At 36.1% G+C, this 25,285-nt stretch overlaps 1 protein-coding gene across 2 annotated transcripts in view; it reads right to left on the minus strand.

Moving 5' to 3' along the window:
- Positions 1-25,285, minus strand: part of acot7 (acyl-CoA thioesterase 7) — a 139,595-nt gene that overhangs the window by 109,464 nt on the left and 4,846 nt on the right. For both annotated transcript variants that reach the window (XM_030139370.1, XM_030139371.1), the window contains exons 3-4: positions 23,468-23,624; positions 1,295-1,386 (exon numbers count right to left, since the gene is read on the minus strand). In XM_030139370.1, the coding sequence (XP_029995230.1) occupies positions 1,295-1,386; positions 23,468-23,624 (249 nt within the window). The remainder of the gene's footprint in view (positions 1-1,294; positions 1,387-23,467; positions 23,625-25,285) is intronic.

Here is a 25,285-nt window from a genome sequence, read left to right on the forward strand (position 1 = left end):
AGCACTTAGCAGATCAGCAGTAATGAGCTGTCACTGAAGGTGCCCGAGAACCAAATCCAGATCTTCATCAAATTCATCCAAACCTGGGTTAAGGGCAGTGACAGGAGAATGTTCTTGGAGAGTCTGTTTTTGCAAGTTGTTTTTTTCATAACATCAGTCCAGTCGTTTTTAGATCTAGTGGCTAATGAGATGAATTTGCAAATTGCAAAATTTACACTAAAGATATTAAGAGTCAAGGATGTCGAACTCGTTCATGTTCCACATACAGACCAACTGTGATGTCAAGTAAAAAAAACATCATAATAACCTGTAAATAATGACTCAAAAGTTTATTCTTGTTTAATGTGAAAAAAATTATATTACATTATGTCTATAAACAATGACAACTCCAATTTTTTCTCTTTGTTATATTGCAAAAAAATAACATTAAATTATGAAAATAATTACATTTACAAACTATCTTTTAACAATAAAATGTGAATAACCTGAAGAAATATGAACAACCTGAACTGTCTGAAGAAAATTAAGAGTAATTTTAACTAAACTCTGCCTGTTACTCAATATTTATTACAGAAGAGGATTAGAAAAAAAAGAAAAAAGGTCCAATTTTTCTTTTAAATTATTATTCTGAGAAAAAAAGTCAGAATTCTGACAAAAAAGTCAGAATTCTGACTTTAATCTCAGAATTCTGACTTTTTTCTCAGAATAATAATAAAAAAAAAATATATATATATGTATTGGACCTTTTTTTTTCAGAGGCCCTGATCCTCTTCCATAATTTATAGATCTGATCCTTAATGCACATGTATAAATGATAAGTTGAGGCATAATATTGTTAAAATTGCACTTATTTTTTCTTAAGATATTTCATTTTTTTCAGGTTATTCACATCTATTTTCTTTGAATAGTTTGTGAATATTTTCATAATTTAATGGGAGTTTTCTGCACTGAAACGAAGAGAAAAATTTGGAGTTGTCATTATTTATAGGCTATTATGTTATTATTTTACTGGTCCAGCCCAGTTCAGATAAAATTGGGCTTAAAGTGGCTCCTGAAAGAAAATGAGTTTGAAATCTCTGTCTTACATCTTACATATTACAGCTTGAAGATAAATGAGACAACTATGAATCAGTTTTTCATTCAGACCTCATGGCCTCTCCTGAATTGATCTACTCATGCCATTTCTGATACTGCATGTATGAGATAAGAGTCAGACACAGTCCAAAGGAACATACAGCAGCATAAATGCCAAACCTCTCACTAATAAGATCAGAGCATCCGAGTTTTCATTTACCTTGATGGGCGGCACTTCCATGATCTTTTCAACGTTCTTCAGGGAGCAAGGGACGTACCACAGAGCCGCCTTACTCGCCAGCTTTTTCGCACCTGCCATCACAGAGAAAAGGTTCAGTTCTTTCCCACCAAAACCCCACTTTAACAGCTCCATCCAATACGCCATCAGATTTGAGTGCAACAACCAAATTCCTTGGGGATCATTCAGCACACAAAGCACTCTGACATGTCTTTTAATACAACAATAAAGGAACAGATTTTGTAATGTTTGTTGTCAAAACAGCTGTCACTGTTATTAACAACCCAATAAAGATCTGTCCGGTTTTTAACAAACCCATCGGTGCTGCATGAAAATTATTTCTTTTGTTCCACAAACAAAGGGGAAAAAAAACAAATGAGGACTTTGTTCACAGACAGCAATTCATGTCATCTTCAAAACGCAAGCAGACATTTACAAATTTAGGTTGCGCAATGTTTACTACAATGTCTAAATACTGAAATTTCCGCATTTTCATGTAGTGGAAGAGCAGCGTCTGCTAAATCACCTTATGAATTAAAAGTCTGTACCAATTATATGTACTGTATGTTTTAACAGTCATCTCTGTGGTTTTAATCAAGCACAATATTACTAAAAATCCCAATAAAACAGCAGGAACCTAAAAAAAAAAAAAGAATATTACAGAATTACCATATTATATCTCTCTGTTATTTCTGGTGTTTTGTTCTTTATGCCACCCCTGTTTGGTGTTAATGAACAGCATGATTAGTGAAAGGACACCTACTGAGATCACTGAGGATTGCACAAAGAGAAATTCAAGTGTGCCGTGATTGCTTTTAAATAGAACGATTATTTTAAGAAGTTTTGCTAATTACCCAGCAGTAAAATATTCTGTTAATTTCGAGAGGTTGTATGCTCACCACTAAGGAGTACATAATGTGTGGGTTTACTTCTCTGCAGAAACACTGACATTAATGTGCAGCATTATCTTAGAAGAAGAAGATCAGAAGACAAAACGTATGGAAAATGCATTTTACATCAGGCAGAAAGGTTGCCTACACCTTTTCACTTAATTCGCTAACAGACAGGAAGGCTATTTTCAGTGTTGTGATGGCAAACGAAGGAAGCGTGGAGACTAAAGACAGCACAAGGCCAGCAGGTAGAAATGAAATTACTGTCTTAAAGTGTTTTTACTTGTTGCAGATGAACTTAGGATATGGATTGATGTGTCTAAACAAAGAAGTTGTATGGAGAGATCTTTTTTTTGATTGCCACTTACTGCCTTTTGCTCTCAAATCTCTTTTTTGGTTGCAAATCTATTCTTTTTAATTGCAAATCCATTCTTTTGGATTGATGAATAAAGAAACAAATGTCTCTCCATAAAGCTGGTGCCAGTATATCCTCCAAATAAATGTGTTGATTGGAAACAGCATTTAAAATAATAATACTAATAATATGGAATGTTAATATGGAGCGTTTTATATTTTGTTTTGTTGTTTTTTTTCAAGTAAAGCTGTGAAACTCTTACCCCTACAGAGGACAAAAATGCGTTGCTGGGTCTCAAGAGGATATTTATATAAATTTATGGTGTAAATGGTATAAACTCACCTTTTCAGAATAGCCTACCTACCATAAGTTTTACTCTCCATTTTACATCTTCATTTCTATATATCGTAATTATTCTTTTATCTATTTGTTTATTTCTTTGTATTTTATGCATTGTCTGTTTTATCTTGTTGTACAGCAGGGGTCTCAAACTCATTTTCTTTCAGGGGCCACATTCAGCCCGATTTGATCTCCAGTGTGCTGGACCAGTAAAATAATAGCATAATAACCTATAAATAATGACAACTCCAAATTTTTACCTCCGCTCTCCGAGTGCTTTTCTTATTGTCTTTGTTTTAGTGCAAAAATGTAAGTAAAAAAATAAGCTATCCAAAAAAAAATGTGAATAACCTGAAAAAACTGAAATTTAAATTTAAAAAACTAAGAAAATTAAGTGCAATTTTAACAATATTAGGCCTCAACTTATCATTTCTACACGTGCATCATGGATCGGATCTACAAAGACACTAAACACTTAATAACACGCAGAAAATTGTTCAAACTGTGATTAATTTTCTTCAGACATTTCAGGCTGTTCATATTTGTTCACGTTATTCACATTTTATTGTTACAGGATAGTTTACAAATGTAAATATTTCCATAATTTAATGTTATTTTTTGCACAAAAACAAAGAAAAAAAATGTAAGTTTGTATCATTTATAGGCATAATGTACTATTATTTTTCTCACATCAAAGCAAGACGAAAATATGGCGTTATTATTTTTTGTAGGTTATTATGCTATTATTTTACTGTAGATCATATTGGTCTGTATGTGGAACCTGAACTAAAATAAAATGAGTTCGACAGCCTTGACTGTGGAATTTTTGCACTTTGTAAATTCATCCCATGGGCTGGAATGGAACCTTTGGCTGCATCTGTTGTACACACTGACACCCCTGTTGTACAATGTCCTTGGGTGTCTTGAAAGGTGCTTATAAATAAATTTATCATTATTATTATTATTATTATTATTATTATTAATTATTATTATTATAAAATGTAAGACTTTCTTTGTATAAGAGAAATATGTTTTGTAATCGTACAACTCTGGGAAAAATTAAGAGACCACTCCAAATGTCCAGACCTGAACCCTATTGAAAACCTCAACAATGTGGTCTAGAGGAAGACAGATGTTCACAACCCTTCAAACAAGGCTGAGCTGCTTACATTTTTGGAGTGACACAAGTAAAGCATCCAATATAAAAGACCAGCGGAAAGCCAAACATAAGAAAACTGTGCATTTTCCTCTACATATTGTTTAACATGTAACTGTGCTCTCCAAGTGCTCCTCTAGTCTTATTTGGAATTTAGAAGACATGTCCTCAGTAGTGTCTTGAATAAACAAGTATGTTCATTTTACGGCTATAAATAGTAAAACCAGTGGTCTTTTAATTTGTCCCAGAGCTGTAGCTTTATGCATATTTTATACTAACTTATTTCAGATACACAACATTTAGAGCTACATAGATGAGCCAGCATCAACACAGACATAAGAATATAACATCATTTAAAAAAAAAAAAAATCCTAATGAAAATAACTGTGCATTGTTGTGTTCTCTGTGTGTGCAGTAAACAGCACTGAACCACCCAGAGACTTTGTGCATTACTCAGGAAGAAACACGAAATTAAGAGAAGCGAGTGGGAGCAGCTTATGTTAAGCTACTCATGGGGAATAACATTTGCATTTTACACCCGGGTTAAAACCATGCAAACGGCCAGGCTGGGCTGCGTTGCCATGCCGACTGCACTCCTTTTCCTCCTTTCACTGACTTTGCCCTATGCCAGAAATCAGGAAGTTGCCCACAGGAGAAAGGGAGGCATATTTACATATCCTTGACTCGACCAAGGCAGAGTGACTCCAGTGTATTATTAGTTCCTGTTGGACCTTTCAGCTGAACTGTAAGGGTGGTGGGGGGGGGGGGGGGGGGGGGGGGGGTCAGGCTGAAGGGAGGAGGAGGCGGAAGAGGAGGAGGAGGAGAAAAGAGGGTGATGGTGGGTGGATAACGAAGCAGTGGAATGAAATACGCGCTGAGAAGCATTCCCAGTTCGGCTGATGACCTTTTTGACCAGGATACGGTGCAGAGATCCAGGAAAATGGCTGTGAATTTCAAATCCCTCTGAATCAAATGAAGGCAATGTCAATGCTTGACCGTGTCAGTTACATGGACTGCATCCTCATGACCGTCACAGTATATCCACCAGAACAGCATATTAACACTCATCTGATAAGGATTTAAACACTGTTAAAAAATGAGGCTTCTCACTAAAACCACAGAAACGAGTCCACAGTTATTATTCAGTCTTTATCCTCCTAAGACCCAGCTACGGGTTTTCTGTCCACATTTGTGCACAAGTTTCACAACTTTATACCAAAAAAAAAGAAAACTGTCCACCACAAAGGAGATTCCATAAAAATTTTAAAAACTGCATCTGAAAAAAACTGTTGCATCATGATGTTTCCAATATAGGCACTTATTTAATAAAAACCAAAAAAAAGGCTTGTACTTTGCTGACATTTCCTGGGTCTTAGGAGGTTAAAAATGCTTATACATGTAGTAATTCTATTTTCATATCGTAACCTTAAATATTCATTAGAATTTTTATTTGAAAAAAATTAATGTTGGCTACCAGGAACACACAGAGTCATTATTCTTACAGTTAAAATTACTCAAGTTCACAGAGATTGTGGACTATCAAACAGCTCAAATAATGTACAAACCTAAAAATAATCTTTTACCAACAAATATACAGAAATTATTCAGTATTCATGAGGGGGGTTATGATTTACGGGGGGAAAATTAACTTTAAAATTCCCTTAATACGCACGACTAGGAAGGGTTTTTGTGTTTCTGTCAGCGGGGTGAGACTGTGGAACAGATTTAATATAGAGTTAAAGCATGTCCAAGCATGAAAGAATTTAAAAAGAGGTACAAAGACACAATTTTTCAGAGGTACAGGGATAAGGGAGGTGTTGGGGATGACTGGGTGTTCTAAAGATGTACAAGTATGTGGTAAGTGTGTGTATATGTATGTATAGGTGTGTATGTGTGTGTGTATATATGTAGGTGTATATGTGTGTATAGATCTGTGTATGAATATGGATTTACATATATGTGTCATTGTATTATGTGTTTATGTAAATCATATTATATTTGTTCATAATAACATAAAGCCAGAAACCTAATTATTTACTAGTAAGTGTCAGTCATATTATGGCATAGTGTATAGATCTGCTTAGACTAGGAAAGTTATTGCTGTTATTAATTATATAAGGAGAAGGGGTGGGAGTTTATAAGTTGTACTTCTCACTCCTTTTCGAATATGTATTATATGTCTTATGTTTAAGTGTTTTGTTAATTTATTTTCTTCTGTTTGACATTCATGTTTGAAATAAATACATCAATCAATCAATCAATCAATCAAAAGAGTTTTGAAACTGTGCCAAAGGAGCTAATGTATTGGATTGTACCGATATGAGCTGAAACTATTAAAACCAACAATTTGATGGATTTGCATGACCACTAGAGGGAGTAGTGAGTCACTCTTCCATGTTGAAGACACCAATAATAAGCCTTTGACCAAAGCGTCAGAAATTGACCAAATGAGATGAGAAACACTAAGAAACAACTTTTAGAGTCAAAGAAAGCGATAAAGGGATAAGAACTAGAAGTACTGTTGTTGTTTTCACCACTGAACACAGATATAAATGAAAAGAATAGTTACTGAAATTGCAGTGTTTCTTCTACATGGGTGAGTTAGATTATGAGGCTTATGAAGGTATAAAGTTAATATGTGATGTTATTATCTGTGCCAAGTTGCCGTTTGTTGATCCATAGTTCAGACTACACTGTGACAGTACTGACATTGTTTGGATGATTCCGAACAGATCTTGACAACACAAGCCAAACAGAAAACAGAGGAGATTTGTAATATTACTGTGGCTATTTTCAGTCTAAAAACAGAGCTAAGCTAACAGAACTCTGGAAAAAAATAAGAGACCACTGCAAAATGATCACTTTCTCTGATTTTACCATTTATAGGTATGCGTTTGAGTAAAATGAACATTTTTGTTTTATTCTCTAAACTACTGACAACATTCTTCCCAAATTTCAAATAAAAATATTGTTATTTAGAGCATGTATTTACAGAACATGACACATGGTCAAAATAACAAAAAGATGAAGACCTCAAATAATGCAAGAAAACAAGTTCATATTAAATTTCTAAACAATACAATACAAATGTTGGAACTTGAGAAAAGTTCAGACATCAATATTTGGTGGAATAACCCTGATTTTCGATGACAGCTTTCACATGTCTTGTCTCTCCTCCATTTCTGTTGGATGACTTTATGCAGCTCCTGGCATAGAAATTCAAGAAGCTCAGACATGTTCCATGGCTTGTGACCATCCATCTTCCTCCAGAAGTTTTCAAAGTGGGTTCAGGTCTGGAGAATGGACTGGCCATGACAGGATCTTCATCTGGTGGTCTGTCATCCACACTTTTGTGGACCTAGCTGAGGCCAGGAGCATTGTCCTGATAGATGAACCAGTCCTCAGAGTTTGGTAACATTGTCAGAGCAGAAGTGCAGTAGTTCTCAAAAGTTATTTTTTCATTCCAATGACTTTTATGGTACTAATAGCACTGTTTTTGACACCCAGCTAGTCCGACTGCAAGAAGACAGTGATGGTTTCAACCAACTCAATATGTAAAGTGTCCTGAGATAACTTCTGTTATGATTTGGTGCTATATAAATAGAATTTGATTGATTGATTGATTGATTGATTGATTGATTGATTGATTGATTGACTGACTGACTGACTGATTGATTGATTGATGGCCACAGTAGTGGTTTTTCTACTTCTCCTTCCTAAATAAGACATGGATCAGGTGTTTATTCAGTAGAATGACATGTGTTTGTGTTGGAATTCAGCAGACACAGGAATGGAATGGCTGTCATGCATGCAGACATACTGACTTCAGAGGAAATTGCAGTGGTCTCTTAATTACCTCCAAGGAACGGTGGAGGTTATGTTTTCATCGGGGTTTGTTTGTGACCTCCGCCAAGGAGGTTATGTTTTTGCTGGCATTGGTTTGTCTGTCTGTCTGTCCGTGTCCAAGATAACTCACGGATTTGGATAAAAATTTCAGGAAATGTTGACACTGGCAGGAGGAACAAATGATTAAATTTTGGTGGTGTTCGGGGGGTGGGGGGGGGGCACTGATCTGCCTTGGTGGAGGTCTTCGCTATCCGAGTGCTTTTCTAGTTTGTTTGTTTGTCTGTTAGCAAGATAAGTCAAAAAGTTATGGACGGATTTTCATGAAACTTTCAGGAAATGTTGATAGTGGCACAAGGATCAGATGATTAAATTTTGGTGGTGATCCGGGTGGGGTGGGGGGGACTGATCTGCCTTGGCGAAGGTCTGCACTTGTGCTTTCCTTGTTTTTTCTAGAGCTGTATAATGTAAACTATAGCTGATGCAGCTCAATAAAAGTTATGACAGTGTAAACTTTACTGACTGTCAAAATGAGAGTTTGAAGAAAAAAACTTGATGATACCATAGATGTGCGCAAAAATAAGCTTTGTACTTTATTCACTGAGTGATACAGTCTGTGGATACGTAACATGGATTCACGTGGTTTTGGTCGAACTAAATGTGCTCTGGTACACGAGTATTGAATATCAATACTACATACAATATTACTTAAAAGAGTCCAATAAAGACCAAGACCATTGTTGAGGACAGATTTCTGCCATAAATCTGACGCTCTTGTATGATTTTGTGCAGAACAGTGTTTGTAAGATTGATCTTTACATCACAGTGAACAATCATCATTCAAGAGCAGATATTTGTGTTTCATTGACTGCCTAAATAATTGTATTTAATCGTTTGTTTTGCACAGCAATGGTGGTCTAGAGCCCAGAAAACCCATTATATTAGGATTCAGATACACTGGCAACTGTTATAAAAGAAACAATTTGGTTTTTCTAACAGGATTATTTAACACTAACAAAAAAACACCTTATTTAACACTACAATTCATTGAATATTCAGCATAATGTGGAATTGGTGGAATGAGCTTAGTAAAACGTCTATAGTAAAATCTGTCCATTATTAACTAATTGCTTTATTGTAAACGCTGCAGTTTATGTGTCAAGTGGTTCTTCTTAGCTCAAATTAGACAAATTAATTAACTATTACTATCAAGAAGGACAGCAGGCTCTGTTATTTTGGTTTAATTAGATTGTAAGTATCCCACAAGACCCAGAAATCTGCTCGCACAAATTTCCACAGCCTTTAGCACGATGATGAGCGAAAAGTAATCGCATGGTTTTTTCGGATTCATCTGGTGGCAGGTTGAGAACGAAAAAGCTCCGTGAGTGTGAAAGGGCAACGTGGCAGCGATGATGACAGCTGAGACAAATGACACCCGGTGGTAGAAGGCGCTTTGTTTTTTTTAACAGGCAATGTACTGTTGGAAGAAAACAGTGTGGCACATGTGCAACAGTGTGCTAGGTATAAAAAGAAAACAATCTGACACACAACAGAAAATCCAACTACCATTAAAGTGTATAATGTCAGCAAATATTACCTGGAACAACTTAATTAAATAGAAGGAACTAATGTGGCTCACTGTTAAGTTATTATAAGTCTTTTCTTTTATATATAATTTAATTGACCTCCCTGGAATGTCTATACTGAGAGAATTTGAGTGTGTCTATGTATTTTGATAATTGTTTGCAGCCCTTTTATCCATCTATTATTTATTTTATTTTATTTTATCTTAGAATACAAATGTGGTTATGTGTGTGAATGTTTTTTTCTGTTTAGTTAGGTGTTAGTGTTGGTGTTTCTTCAATGTTGTTATACTGAAAAACCTTAAATAAAATATAAAAAGAAAACATATTCAAAGTAATTTTAAATGAATGGGAAAAGGATAAATCTGGATGTAGATGTTTTTCTAATTGATTGTATCAGGTTCTGCTTTAAGATGCTTTTAAAGAACATTGTTGTTATACTTTAGTACCTTTTAACCCTATAACGCCGAATGTATCATATTTGATACATGAGTTTTAAAGCCCTCTACATGATCAATGCAATATTTTTTGGCTTAAAAAAACTGATGTATACAATTAGATACATGCAATACACTGATAATCCACCAGGGGGAGGAATTCATTCACCAGAGGTCTTACCAGTGACACGATAAGACTGACATTAATGAGGAAGGAGGCAGAACTTCGTCAATTTTGAAAAGGAATTATTAATTTGTTAGACATGTTTGTGTTATACGACGTTTTTGTTTGTTCAAAAATAATACTATTTGAGCACTGAGACCCGATGTATCAAATATGATACAAAATTGAAACTCATACATGGAAACTGATATTTTTAAAAAAAATTTTGGGTTGTTCAGAAGGACCAATAAAGGCTCCAGTTTCACAGAACTGGAATTTTCTGTCAATGATTTAATGGTTCAGGCTTTATAGGGTTAAAATAATGATGGTAGTTTATATGTATGTTCTAATTTTAGTGTTTTATGTATGGATTTTGAACTGAATTTTATTGTGTTTTATGTATATTTTTAGCGTGGATGTATGGCTCTGATTTCTATTTTGTGTGACTTCTGCTGATGTCTTGGCCAAGACAATCTTGAAAAAGAGATTTTTAATCTCAATGAGCTTTTTTCCTGGTTAAATAAAGGTTATAAAATAAAATAAAAAAAATAGACAGCACTGAAATAAGTTATAATCAAACATTCCTAAACAGTCACATAGTCTGCTGAAGGACGAGCAAAATAAGAAAAATCATACTTACCAAGAGTGTATCTACTCTAACATTTCTAACCTTCAGCTGATTACAGAGCAAGAAACCAGTAAATCACAAAAAAAGACAGCAATAACAGCTGTTGTCAAGCAGACTTAGCTCAGCAAACACTTATTTTTACTGTTTTTTTTGTTGTATGATTGGCAGCTGAATTCCTAAACACTGTGCTCTGTCATATTTAATTATAAATTACAGCATTTTAGGGGCCGATGTGACTATTCACAGAGCTGCTTAAGTGGGAGAAATGTCCCCTCAGCACCGCTTCAGCATCATCCAAACCCCTTTAATCTAAGTTTAAGGCATCAATCACTTCTTCTTACCAGACATGCAAAATTTCATCGCTGTAAATTTTATGTTCAGCGAGGCTTTAAATGGTTCAGTCTCTTTTTTCCATCTCTCATCTTGTTCTTTTGTCCTTCTCCACCATCTATTTCCTTTTCCATCCACTTACTTCACCCTCATCCATTTCTCTCTCTTCAGGCAGTTTCGCTTGATTTATGACTGTCTTACACTCATTCAACCCCTCTGCTCTCCTCTTTGTCTCTTACCAACTACCCTTCATCTTCTCGAAGAAGAAAAGCCCGCTTGTTTTCTCTTCTCCTTCCTGAACATCATGTTCCAGGCTCAGAGACAGTGCAGCAAGGATCGTTCTTAGTGCTTGATCCACATGATCAAAACCACAGATTTTCCATTGTGCTGAGCCAAGACTCCATTACTTTTAACTACAGTACAGACCCACCGTGGGATGTAACAGCCTTATAGAAATAGATATAAATCAGGCCACAAGTACAGTGTTGGGACAGAAGAGTTTGGAGAGGAAGGAATATTTCTTAATTTAAACATGACTGTATATTTTATAAGACACGTTATTATATATCGTCTGTTCTGTAGCAAAAATCAGAGCTGAGACTTAATCCTGCTCCAAGGCTGATGGACTGCAGATCTGGTCTATATAAACAGTTTTTTATTATACTCAGATGACCTTTACTCTGCAGCAGTGTTATCTGTCCTGTTACAGACTCTGGGTATGGCCTTATGGGAAATTCAGTGTTCTACTAAAGTCAAGCCATCCTCACGTTAATGTTTTAAGCTCTTCCAGTTACAGTTTTTTTTTCTCTCTTTTAACCTTTTGCCTCCAAATTCAGTTGTAGTATTTGAATATTAATAAGCAATTTGCATTGTAAAACACCTACATTAAAAACTGCAGATGAAAGTGTTTCACAATGGCACAGAATGAACATAAAACCAGGGACAAAATGGTATAATTAATGTAACATCATAAAAACAGCACACGGTAGTTTTGCATTAAGTGCCGTTATGTGACTGACCAGGATATGCTTATTTTAAGCTTCACCCACAATGCATTGCTCTCACCTCTGTCTATGCACAAGTGTATGTGCATGCATGTGTTTGTGGGATAATGCATGATCTGTGTATGTTGTGTTTATGCAAATGTGCGCCTGAGTGTGCATATAATATATGCATTATGAGATCCAAGGGAATTATGGGAATGTTGCAAGTGTTTGGTTGTGCAAGCGTGTACAAATGTGTGTAGTCATATTTTTATGTTGAGTATTTTCACTTTCACATCTGCTGATTTTTTGTGCCCATGTGTGCAAAAGCCTGGCGGTGTGTGTTTGTGTGTGTACATGTGTGTCTGTGCATATGCAGTTCTCATGGTGGATCTTTGTGTATGTTGATGCGACTGCCCACCCTCATACACACACAAGCGTGTACATGATTAAATGTAAATATGTATGTGTCTGTGTGTGTGAGAGTGAGAGAGTGAGTGAGTGAGTGGGCATGTGTGTATATTAGAGTGCATGTGCAATCCACCCAGCGGGGACAATCATCACGGCTCGTGCCCACAGTAGGCAGCCTTCCCCCAGGGGGCCGTGACTGAGGCCTGCCTGACGTGATGCTGCCTGACTGATCGTGGAACCTGGATGCTTTCCTCCTCCCCCCAACATAAACACACATGCGAAATAAACATGAATGCATAAATGCAAAGACACAAGCGCATATAGTGCAACCTACACACAGTCACACTACTCAAGGAGCAGACATGTTTTCATATGTGCAGAGCTGGAAAAAAACACGCATGGCTGCACAACATGCAGCAATAAAAATACAATCCAAAACACATATGCAAGCCAACACAGTCTAACACATCCTTGAACCATTTGTCATGGAAGGAAAACGTAAGGAATGTATGAAAAGCTGCCAGTATACCTCAGAATGAGATGACTTTGAAAAAAAAAAAAAAAAAAAAAAGAGAAGGTGTTGTTGTGTTTGTGTGTTAAATCCGTGTGGGTGTGTGACTTTTCCCCTGCTTAAAGTGTCAGCATGTGTATACCAGGTTTAGTGAGTGCACACAGGTCGTCCAAAAATGACCGCACACGTGTGTCAGTGTGTATGAGGTCCGTGTGCGCGTCGTGTCGGACCATGTGTGCAGGTACACCCACTTGGCGTCCATGTCTGAGTGGGCCACAGTGTGTGAGGTCTGATGCTAAGCCAACATGACAGAAGCAAATAATGTCTGCTCCCGTTATCTTCTTTTCCCCCTCGGCCCTGCAGGAACCTTTTAAAGGGCCAAACACTGATTAAAACACACATACGTACATATGCACTCACACATATACAGTACATATGCACACGCTCGCCCACAAAAACCTTAATTAAAACAACCCCTCATATGGTTACCACCTTTTTTAATTGTTAGTTACTCCTGCGCAAATGTACACACACCAAAAAATGTGCTATTTTTTACACAGCCCCACACACCCTAAATATAAACGTACAAGTCTGACAATAATAAATTCATAATTGCAAGTTGCAGCTGGGTCAACCAGTGGCTACAAGCACACACAGATGGTAAATATTAAGAAACATATGGCCCACATCCTATAGCTGTAACCCAATAAACCAAGTTGCATCTTCTTTTAATTTGAGAGGTGCTTGTAATTGTAAAACATGACTACTGTTGTTAGTGTTTATTTTTAATAATCAGATTTAGATGTGACAAATATGTGCAGTAAAAATGAAAATATGTGTCAGACTTAGAGGAGATGCGACTCTTCTGGAACAAGCATAAGCTGGCTGTCCAATAAAACATTATTTATTGTCAGTTTTCACACTGAATTGAAGGGATTATGTATAAATAAATCTAAATATTTAACACAGGCTAATAAGAAGGGAAAGTACTCAAGCCTTTACAACCTACTTATATTCTGTTTCATTTTCCAGACTAAAAATAAACAATGGAATACTTCTGGTAAATATAGTTTTGTTAAATATAACTCGAGGTGGAAGCAGAGTTCAGATATAATTTGGGTTACAGAGTGAGCAAATCCAATCACAGATGTTACGTTTGGCTCAGGGAGCCTCCAGAGAGCTCAGCAGTAAAGTTTGGCATCCCTGAAGGATTCACCTCCAAGCTGCTCTTGGAGCTGCTCCTGGACTCTGCGTCCACACCGACCCAATACAAACCTGACCCATTCCAAACAGTCTGTTCTTTGAGTGAACGGTACAGCTGTGGACAAAAAGCTAATGATTGTAAAGATAGTAACATTGAAAGAGGAAAGTCTAGAATATCCTTTAGACCAGAGGTGTCAAATATACGACCTGCGGGTCAAAACTAGCTCTCCAAAGGGTTCAATCTGGCCCTCAGGATGAATTTGCAAAGATTACACAGAAAACTTTAGCCCAGTGTTTTTCAACCTTGGGGTTGGGACCTGATGTGGGGTCGTTTGGAATTCAAATGAGGTCGCCTGAAATTTCTAGTAATTGATAAAAATAAAAAACTTATTAATAAAAAATATATGTTGAGTTGACAGAGACAATCCCGATACATATAAGACATGACAAACTGTGAGTCTGAAACTGCAGCGCTGTGGTTCTGTTTATCTGTCAAATGTTCATTGTGGTCGGTTTCAGATGCTGCAGCTCTTTCATAATTCATAGTTTGAGTTCTTGTTTGTTCAGTATTAATTGTCAGCCTTGTAAATCCAAGCTGGACTGACTGTACATATCCTGACCAAGGAAAATAAAACTCTCACTTTGTGCAGTAATCTCCACCTGGCTTTTCTGCCTCCGTCCATAATAATATACATTATATAGACTAAATGTTGTCTAAAACAAAATTTATTTGTAACATAGTACAGCAAACTATTACATGATCAAAAACAAATTAATTTTAGCAAAAAAAAGTCTCTGTTTTGAATGTCTGGAGTCGCCAGAAATTTGTGATGTTAAAATGGGGTCATGAGTAAAAAAACAGGTTGGAAACTGCTTTAGCCCCTTTTACACAGCACTTCTGTTCCAGGAATATTTCGCCTTTATTCCGGAACGACATCTGTGTAAACAAAATGGTGGGATCATTTAGTCCCACCTCTGTCACAGCCTCTGTAATGCCTCGGGAGGCAGTAACAGAGCCATGATAAAAGTGGAATCATGATTACGAAACGCTATGCAAAAGGAACACCTTTCCTTCCGCAACCAAGGTGTGCAATGGAAAAAATCTAAATCTTACCAAGTGTATTTTCCTCATTTCTAGTCAAACTATCTCATCACACTTAAAATAAGACAATCACCTAAAGAGTAACTTTTCAGTGAGATATAAGAACTTATTTTTAGACAAAAGATATTTAAAATCGTATTTCAAGAAAACTTCAAGAGAATTTTCACTTGTTCCATTGGCAGATTTTTTTTGCTTGAATTAAGCAAAAAAAATCTTGAGTTAGGCAAAAAAAAAAATCTTGGATTAAGGAAAAATAAACCTTGAATTAAGCAAAAAATCTTGAATTAAGAAAAAAAAAAAATCTTGAATTCAGCAAAAAAAAAATCTTGAATTAAGCAAAAAAAACCAAATCTTGAATTAAGCAAAAAAAAAAAATCTGCCGATGGAACAAATTAAACTTATCTTGGTAAGATTTCTTGAAATAAGATTTTCAAGATCTATTGTCTAAAAATAAGTTCTTTATATCTCAGTGAAAAGTTAATCTTTAGGTGATTATGTCTTATTTTAAGTGTGATGAGATATTTTGACTAGAAATGAGAAAAATACACTTGGTAAGATTTTGATTTTTGCAGTGTGACGTTTTAATGACGGATTGCATGTGCGACCCCGTGCCGGGGAGATTTGAAAATGAGCGCGGGCGTGAACAGTAAACAAACATATCAACATGACCAGAAAGATGTCGAACTGTAGAGATGCCGAGATCTGAAAGCTGCTGTCACTTCGGGAATCAGACTCTATCCATGCTAACATTTGTAGAATGGTGAAAGACTCTGGAGAGGTTAGCAACACCGCTATGCTCGGGGTATTTCCGATGCACAAGTTACCAGCCTGTCTCACCTCTGTTACTCCTTTGGCTGTAGAAATCAGTCAATAGTGGAAAAAGGTGAGATCACCATCCCACCTTTTTTCCAGGATCTCTGTGTAAAAGTGGCTATTGACAATCATGTTGTATTGATCACAAAGCTAAATTCTATATTTTTCAATTTCAGACGCGTGTAACTAAATGTTTAGTGTATTTGTAGATGCAGTGGTTTGTAAGTTGTAATGTACAGGAGTAAATGATAACCTGAGGCAAAATATGCTATTATTTCTCTGAAGAAATTCCAGGTTGTTCATGGAAGTTGAGGTTATTCCCATTTTTTGTACTAAAACAAAAAGGATAATTTGGAGTTATCAAGTAATATTATTATTTTACCAATCCGGCCCACTTGAGGTTAAATTGGGTGTATGTGGCCCCTGAACTAAAATGAGTTTGGCATCACTGCTCTGGACCAAACATTACTAAAGTAAGCAAGTATAACACACTTTTTATAAATGTTCAAATGTGCTTAGTAAGTTTCAAATATTTAATATAACTTGATAGGAAAAGGTGCATGTACCCAAATATCTCATTAAACACAGCTTTCAGATAGATGTAGCCTCCTACTACTACATCATCTGAAAGTCACTGCATTCATTTATCAGTACTAACGATGTAATAATATGACAGTAGTAAGACTGGTGTTTCTGCACAGAGACATAAATACAAACTTACACTGAAGTAACAGTTTTGGGTTTTACTTTTGGAGAGCTGTCACTAAGGCCGTCAATATATGAGCTGCAATAATCAAACACTTACTGCCACTACTAGTTTTTATTAGCTTACTGACCGACAGGCCGTAAGCTATTGTCGTCATGCGGCGTCCGGCGTCATCGTCTGTCGTCCGTTACAAAACTTTCAATCGTCTTCTTCTCCAAAACTACAATTCTGATTGACTTCAAACTTGGTATACAGCTTCTTTATGATGATGTCAACAAAAGTTAGTGAAATTATTTGGATCCGGATCTGATTCTGGATTTGGTGCCACTTTGAAAAATTCCCCCATTGTAAGAGATAGGAAGTGGATGGATGCAATAAATCAATAAGTATCAATGATATCAAGTTGGAATTTGAATTTTTTTTACAGATCTGATTGGAATATGACCAAAACATGGGCTATTTCTGTAATATAATAAATACATATGACTGGGTGATAATAAATGGCATCTGGATAAAGCTTTTAATTTGGCCGGTAAGCTACAGGGCCATTGGTCCTATTTTTTTATTTATTAATCAGCGACTCTATGAACGTCTGTGAAAAATTGCATAACTTTTAGTGGGTGAATACACACATTAACAGATGTCACTTTGTCTGACAGAAAAGTGTGACATGCTTTTTTTAACCATTTATCAACAATAAATGATTATCCGAGGTAAAAGTGCTTGTTTTTTGTTTTTTTTCCATTTTGCTTTTCAGTGTCTTCAGCGTACCTCTGCTCCCCACTCAGGGGTCCTTCCTGCCTGGTCCTGCACCTTATCAGGGTGTCCTTACCGCCGCCTGTACATATGCACGCTGCTCCCCACCTGTCATCTCATATCTCTGCCTCCGCCTCCGTCAACCTGCTTCCAGCCCAGCAACCAGCCAACCAACCAGTACAAGCCTGTTGCTAGGGCAACTGCTGTCTAGGGGATACTTCTTTTGTTTCTCACACCTCCTTTCCGTCCCCCTTCTTTCTATCTTTTCCTTATTCTCACTCTTTCTTCCTCTTTTATTCCCACTGCTATCGTTTGGCCTATCAATAAGTCTGTCTGCCTCCCTCATCTCGTCTCATCTGTCTCTGTCTCACTCCTTCTCTGCTTTTCTTCCCATTTTCTGACTTCTGTCTTAAATCTAATCAAACGGACAGATGGACAGGTCGGTACAATACAATCAAATTGTAAACCTTAAAAAATTAAACCTACACAGCCTGGAGAAATGTGTATTAAAGTGCATCTATATATTGCACAATACACTGAAATCCACTCATAACCTGCACCAATAAAACAGAATAGCACTTCGGTTTTACGTCTATACATGCTTTATAGGTGTTGACATCATTTCTCTCGCTTTGATACAGATTCGTCAGTCGCAGAATGGTCAGCACATGACATTTCGTTGCTACAATGTGCATCACTGTTGCCAGTGGCATTTAAGGGTTCAGAGATAACGCTAGGTCAGCCCAATGTGATCCTCCCGCTGTCTTTACTCAAGGGACTCTGCAGTGTTTGGATGTGTGTGTAACCAAACCTTTGTATATTTGTGTGGATGCGTATATATACAACAGTGGAAAACATTACAATGATTTACAGATTTCATCTTTTGGGAAATGTTCTAAAACAGGAAACCAACATGGCTCTTTAGTGTTCATGGCCTTGTCAGGGCATGTAATGCAGCAGCTCATGTAAAAGCAGTGTTCCATCTTCAAAAGCCTCTTTGGCCTGTGTTACTTACTGTGTGCTGCCCTCTATTGGCCAAATAGGAAGCTGCCACAGTGAGGTCATTGTTTATAATGAACAGTCTCAACGCTCCTCATTACAGATTATAAATAAAACAGAAATAGGGGGTAAAACAATAACAACAAAAATCAGAAAAATACAGTCTGTATATCTGTATATCTTAAGTAGGGTTCATTTGCTTTGGATTCTGGGTAAAAAGCATTTTTCAGGCTCAAAAATATGTACGATTGTGCCAATATTTTAACGCCCTCAGCTCAGTTTAGTTAATTTGTGCACAATACATATCAGAAATAAATCTTTGAGGATTGATTTTAGCAGTTATAAGATTACTACTGTATTTTTTTTTAAACATTATCAGGAAAAGATTCAACTTAATAAGCAAGAGTTAGCAATTACATTAATTGTAGTATTGTTAAATAATTGATAATCTCCAAAACAGATCAAAGCAATTTTTTACAACAGAATTGTGTGAGTTTGTTGTGCAAACTGGAAACTTTAGAGGTGTGTACAGTTTTCATATTCAACATATGCAGTTACAAATTAAGCATAAACACTATTTATATCTATTAGATGAATTATATGTCTATGTACTGTATATAAGCATGAAAAAAAAGTACCACATTGGATTATGACCTGTGTATTCTTCTTTTTAGTGAGTTGGCGCCACTGTTAATTTAACCGCCTGTTACCGCTCAAAAATACGGATGATTGTGCCAATACTTTAACGCCCTCAGCTCAGTTCAGTTAATTCGAGCACAGCACATATCAGGAATAAATCTGTGAGGATTCAACTTAATAAGCAAGAGTTAGCAATTGCATTAGTTGTAGGACTGTTAAATAATTGATAATCTCCAAAACAGATCAAAGCAATTTTTACAACAGAATTGTGGAATTTCTGTTGTGCAAACTGGAAACTTTAGAGGTGTGTATAGTTTTCATATTTCAACATTTGCAGTTACAAATTAAGCGTAAACACTATTTATTTCTATTAGAATCAGAATCAGTTTATTTGCCATTTGCAGAAAAACTGCGTTGGAAACGAGTTGCAAGAGCTCAGCATAAAGACATGAAAGACAGTACAAGGTAAAAAAAAACAACTATGAAAAATTGAACTATATGTCTACGTAGTGTATGTAAGCATGACAAAAAGCACAGATTATGACCTGCGTATTCTTCCTTTCAGTCAGTTGGCGCCACTGTTAATTTAACCGACTATTACCGCAGTAACAATAGTCTAGTTCACCTGAGGTTATGGCAACAAAGAGCCACTATGATCACACTGAAAACACAAATTCCTGGCTTCCAGACTGCGTCCAAAAACCACCCACACATGAGACTGATGTAAGAACACCACTGACACTGGGTCGAACACTTTAGATCCGTCTGAAACACCTGTTTGAACCCGGAGCGCATCACCTTGACTCCAGAACACAACAGAGATCAGCTATAAAAGCTCTGCACATAAACACTGATCTGAGGAAGACCGGGTTCTGGTACGATGAGACTGTAAAGCTCTGTAAGCATCTAGTTGCACAACAAGAACAGCTTATGTGTATATGTGTGTTTCTCATCCAGGGTGAATGAACTGTGCATCTAATTATATAAATAATTAATAATAATAACAATAATGAATAAACAACTAAACAGGCATTCCAAAACAAATACAAGATAATATAAGACAAGACCTTTAATTCCAATTTAAACAGGGTTCCAACAGGTTTCTACAAGTTAAATTTTGACTTTTTAAACCTTTTTAAGACTACTTAGAACAGAATTCAATGCCCATTTCACAGCCATACTGACAAAAATTTGTCACTCCTAAAATTTAGCAAAATGTATTTATTTACTCCAATGCTTTGAGTCATTTCCCACCAGGGTCTGCAAAGTCAGCAATAATTGGTTTCTAATCTTAATATAAATTGCCGTTATTAGACTAACATTACTTTCTCTGCACCTTGAACATTTCCCAGACACATTTAAACACAATACACTGAACAAGTTTAGGGCAGCATAACTTAAAGGGGTCATATTTTACTAAACCCACTTTTATTAGTCTTTGGTTCATTTATTTGTGTATTTGGACCCTAATAGTTCATACAGTTTGAATTTGAACCCTCCAGGTGCTGCATTCATTCTGGCAAAAATCAAGTGGATTTCTACAACCTGTTTCAATTTCTGCTTGATTTTTTATGTTTTATAACTAGTTGCATCACGACATTTGCACATATAAGGTCAAGACTTCTGACGAACATTTCTCTGAGTATGACATAATTGTTTATCAGCAGCAGCGGTTGTAGTATAAACTGAAAATATATCCAAACTTCAAGCCGATTACCTAAAATGTTAAGTTGTTGGTTGTATTAACGAACACAAGTGGTTGAACGGGACAGAAAGCACGGTCAACAACCTGGAGGGGGTGGGGCGTGAAGTGGCTCATTTACATTTAAAGGGCCAGCGCTCAAAACGACCTTTCTGGTGTCATTACTCAGAAATAGGGTTAAAGATGGACCTGGGGAGCTGAATTAATGAAGAATTCAGACCCAAGCAGAGCATTTACAGTTTATGTAGGCCACAGGGAAATGTTTGAAAATACAAAATTCCATTTAAAAAAGCAAAATATCACTCCTTTAAGACCTACCATATAGTAAGTAAGAAAGTAAGTAAGTAAAGATTATTTATAGTGTTTTTCACAGATAAAAAAAATCACAGTGCTTTACATAAAATAGGTGCAATAAAACAACATAAGAATAATTTCATAAAATAAATAAAAAGGATAAACCGTCAACCAAAAGCTTTCCTAAATAGCAATGTCTTGGCTGTTTATATCAAACTTAGTGCCTTTTAAAGACTTTTTTAAGATATTAAATGCAGATTTGTAAATTCAAGACTTTTAAGATTTTTTAAGACCCTGTAGGAACCCTGTTTAAAGCACTTTATGTTGCTCACTGAGGGAGAGACGACACTCTGATTAACAAACTTCATATATTTCCACGCTGTATCCATCCACATATAATGACCAACAATGAACAGATGCAGATTGTGTGGGTCTGTGTGAAATCTGGTACACACTGACTTGAATTTTGAGGGAAGATAGATTTAAGGACGGATCTGCTGAGACATAAATAACAGATATTTTAATTGGTGAATAACTGTTGAACAGATGGCTCAATAAGCATCATTACATTCTGCCTTAATGTAGTGATGTTGTGTTATGACTAAATTTTGAAGAAAAATGTAAAGTGTGATTTTAACCCATAAAAACCCAGTGTGACATGTGTGGCAGTTCCCAAATGAATTTTTCTCTATATTTAACCGTCCTTAAGTGATTTATCACCATTTATTGTAATATTATCCTCTGTATTTTGTGTTTTTTTTCAGTGAAATCAGGTATTTTCCTATATTTAATTTACTAATCATGCACATGTTCATAAAAGCTCAGAGTAAAGTGAAGGATTATTATATTAAAAACAGAGAAAACTGAAGAAAAAGTGACTTTTTCAGTAAAATCTATTAACTGAGCATAAACCAAGTGTCTCCATCCACTGTCATTGATCCAACTCCATGGGTTTTACTAGTGAATCAATGTTCTAGAACAGGGGTGTCAAACTCATTTTAGTTCAGGGGCCACATACAGACTAATGTGTTATAAAGTGGGCCAGACCAGTTAAATAATATAAATAATAGGATAAGAACTGATAAATAATGTCAACACCAAAGTTTTCTCTCTGTTTTTGAGTGAAAAAAGTTAAATTCCATAATGAAAATGTTTACATCTACAAACTCTACTTGAACGTAACATGAACAAATATGAACAACCCGAAAATTCTTAAGAAAAATAAGAGCAATTTTAGCAATATTACACTTTAGTTTATCATTTATACATGTGCATCATAACTTACAGACCACAATGGAACTAAAAATACACAAAACATGTAGCAACAGGCAATATTGGTACAATTCTACATACTTCTCTTAAGACATTTCAGGTTATTGACATTTTTTGTAAAAGGTTAGTCTGTAAATGTAAACATTTTTGTGTAATTCTACCTGTTTTACACTAAAACAAAGAGAGAAATTTGTGGTTTTCTTTATTTATAGGTTATAATGATAGTGTTTTACTGGTTCTGACCCACTTTAGGTTGAACTGACCTAAAATGATTTGAACACCATTGATTGTTGATATCTTCAGTGTACTTTTTGCATTTCACAAATTCATCCCATGGGCCAGATTGCACCCTTTGGCGGGCCAGTTTTGGTCCCTGGGCCACATGTTTGACACCTGTGTTCTAGAAGATGATGGTGTTTCTACGGTAACTACAGAGCCTCTGAACGTCTGAACGTCATATCTGATGATCATGAAAAGACGACCAACTGCATTTTACACCAATCATTTACACGTGTTGATAGGATTAGTGGATGGACAGGTGTTAAACAGTTTATATCAGTAGATGCTTTTGGTCGATGGTGTGTGTTTGAATCTTTATGGGTTAACACAAAGACCAGGTCTAATTCCATTTCTTTTGTAATATTAAAGCGTTAAACACTCATCTGGGCACTAGAAGGTACGACTACGCTCAAACCCCAAAGCTTATCATGTGCATTTTTCTGTATTTTTATGATCCAGATTATTTGTATATTCACTGAACATTAATCATTTAAATGGCTAATTATAATCTGGAGTCATTGTAGGAATTTATGGTCATGCATATGTAAATTTAGTTGGCGTCGGTATGTGTTTATTTGGCTTCCTGCCTGGAAATGCTTGTAATAACCTACATGTCTGTCATTTTTTGGCTCGTGTGCAGCATTGTAGATTAGAATGAGGCTAAAGGTGAACATGCCTGAGGAGGTTCAGATGCAATCTTTTTTTTATAAACAGCTCTGACATTTACATCATGGCGACTGTTGTCAGAAAATCAGCCGTACCTGTGAGGACGTTCTCGCCAATGACTTTGACCTGAACCTCCAGTGAGTGCTTGGAGGTGAAGGTGATCTCAGCAGTGACATGTGCGACCTCGCCGATGAACATAGGCGACAGGAACTCCGTCTTCTCCACCCGAACCAGAGCTGCTAAACAGCGGTCCTGCAGGAGGGAGAAAAATAAGGCTATAAATTAAATCCTGCTGTCAAACGTCATGAAAAACACAAAGAAGACTTTAGCATTTGGCACACAATGAACTGTGGAACTAAAGAAGCCTCTGGGTTTTCTACTTAAGCGCTTAGGATTACCATGACCTGGATGACAGAGAACCTACAGACAAGCAAATAATGGGGTTCATTCAAATCAGAGCTTTGAACATTTTATGCACAAATGCAGGATTTATCAGCATTCTCTAACTTTCATGTATTGGAAGTTTGCAAGCAAATTTAGAAGTGTTTCAGATCATACCTTTGCACAAATAAAGGTACGGATGCACAAAAAGTTATTAGGCCACCCTGGTTTTCTTCAATTTCTTGTTCATTTTAATGCCTGGTACAACTAAAGGTACATTTGTTTGGACAAATATAATGATAACAACAAAAATAGCTCATAAGAGTGTAATTTCAGAGCTGATATCTAACCATTTTCCATGGCTTTCTTGATAATAACCAACATTACCTCAGTTCTTGCATCAATAGCTATGGCATTGTACTGACAAAAATAGAGCTTTTTCACTGCAAAAATCTAAATCTTACCAAGTTTATTTTTCCTATTTCTAGTCAAAATATCTCATCACACTTAAAATAAGACATAATCACCTAAAGAGTAACTTTTCAGTGAGATATAAGAACTTATTTTTTAGAAAATAGATCTTGAAAATCTTATTTCAAGAAATCTTACCACGAAAAATTTTCACTTGTTCCATTGGCAGAAATTTTGCTTAATTCAAGACTTTTTTTTGCTTAATTCAAGGAAAAAAATCAGTCAATGGAACAAGTGAAAATTATCTTGGTAAGATTTCCTTATATAAGATTTTCAAGATCTATTGTCTAAAAATAAGTTTTTATGTCTCACTGAAGAGTTACTCTTAAGGTGATTATGTCTTATTTTAAGTGTGTTTAAGATGTGCACTCTGTTAAACATTTCCTGCATTGAAAATTGAACCTAATTCTTGCTGAAACCATATGAAAATGTGGACACAGGGGAAGGCTCAAAGACACAAGTTGGACTTCGGTTCAGACATTTTACTTGGAGGAAATTTTAATAACTGGACCTCAGTGATTTTTAATTGAATACCCCTGCACTATAATCCTGATTATATCGGCGGGCTGATTAATCAGTCAGGCTCTATGATGGCCATCATGGGCCTCGTTCACTAATATCTATGCATGAAATAAGTGTACATATAAAACTACTCAGGAGCAGGATAAACTTTATTGTCCCTACTAGGAGCAATTTAGGGTTCAGTGTCTGGGGTTCAGTGTCTTGCCCAAGGACACTTCCACATGTGGACAGTTGGAGCCAGAATTCAAACCGCCGACCCACAGCCACCTAATGATAGATGGAGAATAAATCTGACTAAATTTTAATGAGATTACCTCCTATATTTCTGCCCCTTCATGCAAACTATTACAGCTTGTGTCTAAGAAACAGACGATAAAGATGATAAAGAACATCTGATGATTACATGTTTTATGTCTTAAGCACCACACCACTTCCTCTGTGATCAGACAAGTTTTAAGGAAGCGTGATGACTGTAAAAGATAAATGAGTGTACAAAAGGTAAGGAGTGCTACATTGAAAGTATGACTAACAAACAGACG

The sequence above is a fragment of the Sphaeramia orbicularis genome, chromosome 7 (assembly GCF_902148855.1).
Source record: "Sphaeramia orbicularis chromosome 7, fSphaOr1.1, whole genome shotgun sequence".
In the NCBI taxonomy this organism is placed as follows: domain Eukaryota; kingdom Metazoa; phylum Chordata; class Actinopteri; order Kurtiformes; family Apogonidae; genus Sphaeramia; species Sphaeramia orbicularis.